The sequence below is a fragment of the Engraulis encrasicolus genome, chromosome 23 (genome assembly GCF_034702125.1).
Source record: "Engraulis encrasicolus isolate BLACKSEA-1 chromosome 23, IST_EnEncr_1.0, whole genome shotgun sequence".
Classification (NCBI taxonomy): domain Eukaryota; kingdom Metazoa; phylum Chordata; class Actinopteri; order Clupeiformes; family Engraulidae; genus Engraulis; species Engraulis encrasicolus.
Window position 1 is genome coordinate 17268555 of NC_085879.1, and position 11486 is coordinate 17280040.

The 11486-nt window shown below is 42.0% G+C and overlaps 1 protein-coding gene across 1 annotated transcript in view; it reads left to right on the plus strand.

Annotated features, from left to right (window-relative positions):
- The first annotated feature begins 1198 nt into the window (after window positions 1-1198).
- chic1 (cysteine-rich hydrophobic domain 1) overlaps window positions 1199-11486 on the plus strand; it is a 15175-nt gene continuing 4887 nt past the window's right edge. Inside the window, exons 1-3 of the mRNA XM_063190668.1 lie at window positions 1199-1385; window positions 2213-2267; window positions 9459-9614. Coding sequence (XP_063046738.1) covers window positions 1243-1385; window positions 2213-2267; window positions 9459-9614 — 354 coding nt within the window. The 5' untranslated portion in view covers window positions 1199-1242. The remainder of the gene's footprint in view (window positions 1386-2212; window positions 2268-9458; window positions 9615-11486) is intronic.

Below are 11486 nucleotides of genomic sequence, written 5' to 3' on the forward strand. Positions count from 1 at the left end.
TAATCGAAAAACCGAACTTGGGATCAACCAATTTAATTGAGCACTCCGCACGCTGAAAGGACAGTGCGCATGAAAACAATTTTGGTACTCATGGATTACAAGGCTTCAGAAGACGACCTGAAGCTCACGGATTGTGGATTACAACAAGAAACAATCAAGTTTTATATGCAAAGAAATGCAGGAGGCTCTTCACATATTGTTTTAATAATAGAATAGTTTTTATCGAGAAAAAAAGAAAACGTTGTACGTCTGGTCAAGAAAAACTAAATATAATGGTTTGTTTTGTGTTTGATCAATTAAGATATAAATATTGTTTTCCTGTCTGTGGTGAGTGTATAGGTGTTTGTAAATAAATAAGAAAATCCGGTACAGTGTTTTAACATAGACTACTTTGTCTAATAGCCTAGTGCTATGCAATATGTCCTCATTTTTTCACGAGCACACCTTCACACTGTTTTCATAAAAGGGATACCCGTGAATCAGGTCGTTGTGTGATGTAAGTAACCATATGTAAATAAAATGCTTTTCCAAGTAAGTTACACAAATCTCTTTACTTATTTAAGAAACAAACATTTTCATAATGTGATGCGGCCGCTATCACTGAAGAAAAAAAAAAATCAACTGAGCCCACATCGTATGGCCATAGGGTGTGTTAAACGATTTTCAATTGATTTTTTTAAACAGTGTGATGGAAAAGTCTATGACTGACAAATGCAAATATTCATCAAAATTATATTGTATAGCCTAGCCTACAAATTCAGGTTATAGATAACACACTTAGAGAATAGGCCTAGCATATCCAATTTGGCTGATGATTTTGGTGACTGAAAATGCCCAGGCCTACATGGAAGCTTGGCCAACGTGGAACCCTTTCCCCCCTTAGCTAGCCTAATGTTATTTGGAAAGGGCATCATCAGAAAAAAAACACATTTTGCATTTATTCCTGACTCGTGTGAACAGCCCATAAGCCAAATTCATCCATTTCTATGATCTGACCAGCGACCGTGTAAGAATTAAACAGCACAACATAGCCTACACCCCGTCATCAACGCATTTCACTGTAAATATTGGTCTGCTGCGGGCCAAAGAAAGAAACACAGGAACGCTACATGTAACTATTCATGGATAAATAATAACTCTGTTCAGTGGTTACAATGTAATAATTTCGCGCGCCACTTGTGCTGTGGTGGCGCGTGTGAACAGCACATTGCCTGATGTCATCTTGGCAGCGCTAGAGACGTCATGAGCGTCTTACTGCCCAACATGGCGGACTTTGATACCATTTATGAGTTAGACGAAGAAGATGAAAGGATAGTGAGTGAAGAACACCTCGCCAGATACTGCCCTGAACCTGTCATAATGCGAGGAGCTGGACACATTACCGTGTAAGTTGGTGAACAGGCGAGTCTGTCCGTTACAACTGTCAGTTAGACACTGGTGGGTCAGCTAGCTTCCCTGCTAACCAACAGTGCATGTTTTTGTCATTCGTAGTAGTAAGCTACGATGAAAACCACAAGCAGGCCAAATATCCGTGTAGACTGTATGTTGTGTTCCTTGACGGTGATTACTTTTAGTCAAAGCAGTGTGTCTGACAGCCACTCAGACACGTACAGTGATTTATTGCGCTTTATTGCAAGCCATGCATAAATTCTGCCCCGTTAGTCAGAGGGAGGAAGGAGAAGGACGTTAGCCAGTCAGCTAGCGTCACAACATGACTTCAAAACAAGAAACCATGTCTACCTTCAACTGTCTATATATAAATAATATCGGGTCGTTTTCGTCATGGATTTCTGGATTTGTTTGTATGAGAAATGTTTGACAGAAGTGATGGGATAGTGAAGAAAGGTTTCTCCCGCAACGTAGGCTAGTGTGTGTGTCTGTCTGGCTATCGTGCAGTTTATTTCACATTAGGATAAAGATGTTGTCTTGTCATTTTCCATAGTGTTTTTGTGTATACATGAGGCAAATATTCAGATTATTATCAGACACAACTAATTTCACTGAACTGACAAGTCACTGGCGATGACATTACATTGTCAGTACACCATGTTGGGTTGAACATAAACAACCACACACACATAGACTTCAGAATCTCAACTGACTACTTTGATTCCCAACATCATAGTGCAGTAGGCCTATTTTTACCCATAAACACTATGAATTGATGTTGCCTCAAACTTCTTGGTCTCAAACCTGCTTTTTTTGTCTGCAGGTTCGGCTTGAGCAATAAGTTTGACACAGAGTTTCCCTCTGTCCTCACCGGAAAGGTAATGAAAATGTCATTATATTTCCTCTTGTCTAGACTTGTCATGATCAGCCAAGCTGCAGGACTAAGCAGACTTTGCATAGAAATTACTGTGGCCTAACTTGTTTGAAGTTGAATAATCAGAAAGGTACAGGTAAGCCTTATCGCATGTATCAATCCAGTTTTAGTTTCATGCGTGTAATTTTGAACTAATTCAGGCCATGGTAACCTCTACATTTTTGATGTGCACTCTGATTGGTACCACAATTGAGGTTTAAGGAGGGTTATCTTAAAAGACGACCGGTGTTTGTACAACTTGATACTTAAGCTTATGTCAAATGTTCTCATATGATTGAATTCTTCATTTATACATGGTCCGTGTTGAAGTTTTAAAGGCAGCACAATTGTTAAAAATAATCACACTTCTGTCAGAACATTTTAGTCATGAAAACACAACAGAAGATTCTGAATTAAATGTCTTTATTGAAAGCTATGAATTACATTTGGCGTTATGGTTCTGTTCAGAGGAGCGAGTCCCCTGATTTTCATGAGCATCATGAAAAAGCAGCAAGTCATGGGACAGCAACGGTGTTGGGCAGAACAGGGAGAGATGGATATTCCCCCTTGAACACAGCAGGCATGACAAGAGAACATTCCATGTCATACACATGTCATGTCATGTTCCTGTCATAATCAACCGCCTTAGCCTCAATTAAGACACAAAAAAGCTTCTCATCACAAGTACGCTGCATAAGAGAAAACAACAGGTAGCTGCCTCTAAATCATTTGGGTAGCAGCAACGACAGTCACATAGTGTCAATTTATGACACTGTAAGCTTATCCATTGTGTAAAAGGCTATCATTTCACATAAAAAAAGCACATACTGAACTTATGAACTAAGGTGTTAGCTGTATAACACATATCATGATCATCATCACTCGGATCATCAGAAACTATATGACCAAGATGATTCATTTCAACACACACACCATGAATGGATTATCACCCAGATAGAAGACAGGACAAGTCATTTTCTTGTCGTCTTAACTTCCTATACTCCAGCACTATAAACCAGCACTACATGGACTCATAATGGGCTGATGGTCTGCATAAATGAGGTGGTTGATGAGAGGGCTACCAACCAAGGAGGCCACAGTACACAGCTGACTCAGCTGGACTGACAAGTCATTCATGTAGACATTAAATAATGCAGGAGATTGTAGCCCACCTTGACGGACTCCATTAGACACACAAATTGGGGAGAGTATTTCACAAGCCCATTTAAGCAAACTCAAAGGCGCACAATACATTCAACATTGATGTGCGCATGCGCGGGCGTGCTGAAGCCACTGGCAGCCGCGGGATAAAGTTTTTATTGTTTTTAAAGTTTTAGAGTTTTTATTCAAGTTGGTAAATGAAATGGCCAACGGACAGTTTGTCCTACTTTTGTTGCTGGCGTTTTGCCAAACCGTAGGACTGTATAACTCTTTTGTGGCTGGCAAAAACGCGGAAGCAGCTTTGTTTCTGAAATCAGCTGGTGACAAACATTCCAGTAAGATACCCGTCGGACATTACCAACTGTTTAATACATTAATCCGACCGAGCCAACTTGCCCCCAACAAGCAACGTAACCGGAGGCGAAATACTGGTGAAGTAAAGATACATCTTACGCTACTGGTCGTCACAGAAAGCTTGCTGCTGTGTGGGGATGTTCATCCCTGCCCTGGACCATCCACCTGCAAAACATCTAGGTGCCAATGCCCGAACTGTGGGAAGACTGTGAGATCAAACGCAAATGCAATTGCCTGTGATCTGTGTGACGAGTTTGTTCATATTAAATGTGCAAACATAGATCGCAAAACATACTCCTTGGCCGTCAAAGCACAGGCAAACATTCAACTGGTGTGTAATGCCTGTTGCGCGCAAGAACTGTGTTTCCCCCGATATCCTGGATTACGCACGAGAGGTTACTTCTTTCGGTGGGGATGACAGTATGGAGAAAGGGGAAAACGTCCGTGGAACTTTTGAATCAAAGAGGGCTTCATTTCATTCACCTCAACGCAAGGAGTTTACTTCCGAAAATTGAAGAATTAAGGCAGTTTATTGCAAGGACAAAAGCCGCAGTGATTGCTGTGACTGAGACGTGGCTAGACAATTCCATTGAGGACGACGAGGTTAAACTGCCTGGTTTCAACTGCTACCGGCGAGACCGCAATAGGAACGGAGGAGGGGTATGTCTTTTTATTCGGACTGATCTATCATTCACCCCTTGCCCGGACTTACAGATAGACTCATTGGAAACTGCTTGGGTTGAAATTCGACTGCCCAAAACAAAGCCGATCTTGGTGGGGGTGTGCTACAGACCCCCCAAACAAAATGACTTTTATGAACTTTTAGAATCAGTGTGTATTGACGGCAATGTGTTTCTGGAGAAAGAATGCATTCTCATGGGTGATTATAACACAAATTTGCTGCTTACCAAGAAAAATTGTCTTCTTAAAAAGTTTTTACATTTTTGCAAGGTTTTTGGGTTACAACAACTTATAACTGAGCCAACCAGAGTAGATGTGTACACTAAATCCATTTTGGATCTGATACTGGTTACTGACAGGGAGAAAATATCCTGCTCAGGGACTTTGGAAATCGGTATCAGTGACCATAAAGTAATTTTCTGTACTCGCAAGACATCTAAGGGTAAAATAGGGTCAGGATCTCATCATTCCATAAAAATGAGATGTACAAGACAATATTCTAAGGAGGCCTTTGAGCTTAAACTTGCAGATCAGGATTGGAGTAAAGTTTTAGACAGTAAGGAACCTGATCAAGCATGGAAGTTGTTTAAGGAGAGGTTTTTAACAGCACTGGACATGGTTGCACCAATGAGAGAGATGAGAGTTAAACAAAAGAGAGCTAAATGGATGACTACTGAGATAATTGATTTAATAAGACAGAGAGATCACAATTACAGAAAATTCTCTAAGTCTAATCTGCAAAATGATTTTGACAAATATGTATATACACGGAACCAAGCAAGATATCTTATACAGAAAGCGAAAGCTGAGTACTATGCTGAAGCAGTTACAGAAAATATTCACCAGCCAAAGAAGCTGTGGAAAATATTAAAAGACATTGGTGCTGGAAAATCAAATACTAATAATTGTAATACTGGGATTGATATTAACAATACAGTTTGCTTTGACAAAAAAGTCATATCAAATCATTTTAATACGTTTTTTACTACAATTGCTGCCAGCTTGGCTTCACATCTTCCAGTAGGATCAGGGAATTTTGGAGCCAAATTTCTGAGGTCAATTTATAATGATGTATTACCTGACTCGTTTGAGCTTTGCTCAGTGTCAAATGAAAAGATAGGGGAGATGTTGGCGTCATTATCCACCAACAAGGCCACTGGCCTGGATCAAATCCCAGCCAGATTTATTAAGGATAGTGCTAATGTTACAGGGGGCGCCATTGCACACATTATTAATTTGTCTATACAACTTGGAAAAGTTCCAACGGAAATGAAAAGGGCCAAGGTTCTCCCTCTATTCAAGAAAAGTAGTAGGGCTGATGTTAAAAATTATAGACCGGTGTCAATCCTACCAACTTTGTCTAAAATATTAGAAAGAGTGGTCTTCAATCAGATGGAGAAGTACTTAACCCAGAACAACTTGCTTTATGACCTCCAATCTGGTTTTAGGTCTGCTTACTCCACCGACACATGCCTCACTCACCTATGTGATTACATCAGACAAGAAAGTGAAAATGGAAATTATACAGGCATGGTTTTATTAGATTTACAGAAAGCATTCGACACAGTGGACCATTCAATTCTTTTATCTAAGTTGCAATGCATGGGTTTTGGCCAGGCATCATTACAGTGGTTTAAATCATACCTATCTGATAGACATCAAATTTGTGATTATGATGGGGTATTGTCAGAACCCTTGCAAATATCGTGTGGGGTGCCCCAAGGTTCAATTTTAGGACCTTTGTTATTCCTTATTTATGTAAATGATATGCCAGCAGCTGTTAAATGTAAAGTCATTCTTTATGCTGATGACTCCTCTCTACTTGTATCTGGCAGGGACATCTCTCAGATTCAACACACCCTCACTGATGAGTTGAACAATGTAAGACAGTGGCTGCTAGACAATAGACTGTCCTTGCATGTGGGGAAAACTGAATGCATTTTATTTGGTACCAAACATAGGATAAAAAAGGCACCTGAGTTAAAAGTCACATGTAACGGTAACGAAATACAAACAAAATCAACAGTTACATATTTAGGTTTAACACTGGATCAGACTTTGACTGGTCATTCAATTGCAGAGAAGCTATTGTATAAAAGTGCTTCTAAATTGAAATTTTTGTACCGTAACACAAGGCAATTAGATTTTAAAGTTAAAAAACTTCTTGTGTCAGCGCTTGTGCAGTGCCATTTTGACTATGCCTGTTCAGCATGGTACAGTGGCCTGACAGTGAAAATAAAAAATAAAATGCAGGTTATGCAGAACAACATGATCCGTTTTATATTAGGTAAACCATCTAGGTATCATGTTACTTCAAATGATTTTAAGATAGTGGACTATCTGCCTGTGAAATTAAGGGTTGAACAGCTAAAACTGAATCATATGTTTAACATTATTAATGGGATAGCCCCTAAGTACTTGGGATCCCAGATTGTAATGGTGTATAACTTACTCAACATGCCCATGGAACAAGAGCAAGTGTTCGCTCCTGTAAGGTACCAGCTTCAAAAAGCACAGCTCGCAGCTCTTTCTTTTATACAGGGATTATGCTATGGAATAGCCTTCCACTAAATATTAAAATGGCAGAAACAAAAAGGTGTTTTAAACAAAGAGTTAGAGTATTTTTGTGGAATAAAGTGGAGAACTAGGTGACGTAGGAATGTGATGGCATATGTGTATGTGTTACATGTTTTTGTTATGTCTTGTCCTCTTCCATCAGGGACCATGTTGGAAATAAGTGTTTACACTTTTACATGTTATCCCTTGGATACCTTTTTGTCTTCCTATATCCATAAATAAACCAAACCAAACCAAACCAAAACCAAGCCTGGCTCAAACTACACGACTATCGGTCTGATTCTCGGCTGAAAACCCCTCTTACGACAATCGGTGGAACGTTACCCTCCAGGACCATCGCAAGCGATTGTGTCGGGCAAGATTTCCTTGTCATGTGCGACAGTCTAAGATAGAACTTTGACTGCTCAAAGAGGTGCAGATTGCAAATCGTAGAAATCAACCAGTGTTTGATATTTGCGACTGGAAATAGAACGTTGGGCATTGTTTCGGTGGTTGCGATCAGGGATAAGATTGACAGTTGCGATTCTCTTATAGTGTGCAGTGCTCCCCGACGTCAAAATCGTCCCTTTGGGACTCCTTTCTGTAATAATTAATGATGAACCCTACCAAATCTATCTACCCCTGTTGGTTAGGCTGTTATCCCCACAAGGCTCTGCTGCTGACAGCAATCCAAGCATTGCTTAATGTGCTCTTTGAAAAAGCCACTCTGGAGTGTCTGTCCCATCTGATAGTGGTGCATCTGCCCTGATGCAGTGTGTGTGTGCGCGTGTGAGTGTGCATGTGAGTGTGTGTGTGCGTGTGCGTGTGCGCGCGTGTGTGTTTGTTTGTGTGTCATGCAAGCAGATGCACACCTCTACCACCAGTGTGTGTGTGTGTGTGTGATTGTGTGTGTGTGTCCAACACTGGGCCCGATTGTAGCCTAAAAAAAAGCCCCATCTGTCAATGAGTAAACCGTCTCAGTGTCTTCTGTGTCCTCCGCTGGTCGGGAACCCCAGGTCCCCCTCGTCCCCCCCCGCAGTCCCCGGCGCTGGGGAGGACGCAACTCCAGGTGACAAAATAATGACATAAAAGAAGTCGGGTGCGCACAAGAAAAGAGGCAGCTTCCTGGGTCAGACACAGAGACACAAAAAGGGCTGGAGGGGGGGTTAGAGGGGGTAGATTGGAGGTAGGCTTTCGGGGTTGGTTGCATGGGTTTGGGTTGGGTTGGCGGGGGGCAGGTTTGGAGAGGACAGAGCGGGTTGAGGGAAGTGCAGGGTAATAAAGTTGGGTCCTCAGCTCCAGCGGTATAGTGACCCTGGGTGACATGTGACGGATGAGGTCGCGATTATGATGATTGAAGGGTGCAGATCGGGGCCTGCTGGGCTTATTGCACCGACTTCTTTTCACTGTTTGCAAAAAGAGACCTTTGCATCCTGTCATAAAAGATTACGACCCCCCTGCTTTTATGGCGGCGGCCGGCGTACATACCCAGAGAGAGAGAGAGAGAGAGGAATGAGCGTCCCATTCATGTTGTTTGCCGGACGGGCCACAGCTACAGCCACAGGCCGTCCACATACAACCCTTATCTTCTCTCTTCTCTTTGGACCCCCCCCCCCTTTCTCTCTCCTCTCTCTTTTTTGTGTGTGTCCCTCCCTCCTTTTGCCCTGAGCCTGACAGTGCAAGGAGGTTGGTTGGGCAAGTTAAAAGCACACCACTGAAGATTTCAATCTGATAATCTTAAGATCTCCACACAAGTCCCTTTCTAGTCTTTCCTTTAACTCTTCTTAGAATGTAGCTATCTCTGAGATGCATGTGTCATATTAAGTGGAAGTTAAAATGTGTCAGCTTTCCGGTCACCGTACCACGAATTATGCAATCAGCATTCAGGAGAAAGACCGGAGTTGTTATCCGCACAAAACATCAGGTCTCTTTGCCCTGCATCCTATTTATCCCCATTCTCTCTCTCTTCTATTCTCTCTCTTCTATCCTTTCTCTCCTTTTGTCTATGTCTTTCTGTCATACATACTGTCTTTCGTTTTCTCCCCATTCTCTCACTGTTTTCATCTTCCCCTCTCTATTTTACTCTCTCAATTTCTTCTTCTTCTTCTTCTTCTTCTTCTTCTTCTTCTTCTTCTTCTTCTTCTTCTTCTTCTTCTTCTTCTTCTTCTTCTTCTTCTTCTTCTTCTTCTTCTTCTTCTTCTTCTTCTTCTTCTTCTTCTTCTCTCTGTCTGCCCTTTTTTCTTTTCTCTATCCACTTCTGTTTCCTCTCTCTCCTCCCTACCTCCTGTCCCTTGCTCTCTCTCTTTCCCCATCTCTCTCTCTCTCTCTCTCTCTCTCTCTCTCTCTCTCTCTCTCTCTCTCTCTCTCTCTCTCTCTCTCTCTCTCTCTCTCTCTCTGTGTGCAGGTGGCTCCTGAGGAGTTCAAGACGAGCATCAGCCGGGTGAACGCCTGCCTGAAGAAGAACCTGCCGGTCAATGTGAAGTGGCTGCTGTGCGGCTGCCTGTGCTGCTGCTGCACTGTGGGCTGCAGCCTCTGGCCCGTCATCTGCCTCAACAAGAGAGTGAGTGGAGTGGCAATGGATCATTACATTACACTTTACTGTATATACACAATGAAAAGTCAATTGTCTGCTCTGCTTCTGATGCACTGTGGGCTGCAGTCTCTGGCCCCCCATGTGCCTCTGCAAGAGAATGTGCCAATAATATGCCTCATAACATTACACTTTATATACGAATCATTAAAAGTCAATGTGAAGTGGCTGTTGTGCTTCTGATGCACCGTGGGCTGCAGTCCCTGGCCCCTCATATGCCTCAACAAGAGAGTGAGTGGCAGTGCTTACTGTGTCATTACATTTTATATACAATTAAAAATCAACGTGAAGTGTCTGCTGTAGCCTACTGCACTGTGGTCCGAAGTCTCTGGTCCGTCATCTGCCTCAATAAGAGAGTGAGTGGCAGTGCTTACCATGTGTCATTACATTTGATATGAAATTAAATGTCAATGTGAAGTGGCTGCTATGCTTCTGATGCACCGTGGGCTGAAGTCTCTGGCCCATCATATGCTTCAATAAGAGAGTGAGTGCCAATGCTTACCATGCCTCATTACATTACATTTTATATACGTACCATTAAAAGTCAATGTGAAGTGGCTGCTGTTCTTATGCAGCCCCATGGGCTGCATCCTCTGCCCCGTCATATTCCTCAACAAGAGTGGCAGTGCTTACTATGTGTCATTGCATTTTATATACCATTAAGTCAATGTGAATGGGCTGCTGTGCTTCTGATACACAGTGGCTGCAGATGGACTTTTTCCTGATTATCCATCCTGAAAAAGCATTTGTAAAATAATGATCACCATGAACTCTAGCACACCGTGAACTGTTCTCCACTTCAGCAAGAGAGTTGCCTCCATGTTCCAGTTTAATTGGCTTTTTATTAGGGCAGGGCGGTTAATCGAAACCAATTAATCATACCGACAGTGATACCAGAGTGCATTTCACTGATTGGTCTCAACGAGAGAGTGAGTGGCCTCTTTTCTTCCGTCTGATGTACATGCAGCCTGGCAAACCAGACTATGACAGAAAGCACAGTGATTGGCGAGGGTGCACATATACCAGACAGCTATTGGTAGAGCAAAATCAAAGCAGCAAACAGTGCAAGTATAATCTTGAGGTCCAAAACCAAAAGTGGGAAATACCTTGAGCCTTGAGTCTTAAACCAGCACTCCCTCTTATTATTGATGCAGCTGATTGACACATAAAGGTGGCACATTCACATATTCACTCCTGTGTCAACATCGAGGTTATTATGAACTCAATGATGGCCATGGGATGATCGTGGTCGCTCACTACGTTTTCAAAGTGTGTATGCATGTACTGTACTGTGACCACCTGTATCCAGACCGCTCGGGACGAATACATATATCGCAGCAGGCCCGTCACCATGTGTCCTAGAAGTCCTCTATTAGCCACAGAGGACAACAGTTGTTGGCGACAATCACAAAACAGTCCCAAAATACTATATTGCGTAATGCAACATCATGTGTCCCAAAATGTATTACATAATGTGTTTAAAAATATGCACAATTATCTCTGCAACACGGCACTAGGAATCACAGCACAAGACTTTCATATTGCAAGCCGCAATGCCTGTTGTGGCCTTGTACTGAAATTACTTTGATTAATTTACTTGAATCTGTTCTTAATATTATCCATAAAAATTACTTCATCTTATGTTCTTGGTAAGTGGTTTAGTTTCATCCTTCAAAATGCTGCATTCACAGAGCAGAAAAAAACGAATTATTTAGCATCCTCTATAACACAGCACTGTTACATTCGTCCTTTTCCAGGAAAAAAAAAAGAAAGTGGACGTTATCTTGAGGCTGTTGTGTTTGTGTGGTATGTCAGCCATGGTGTCGAAGAATGGGCTGTTCG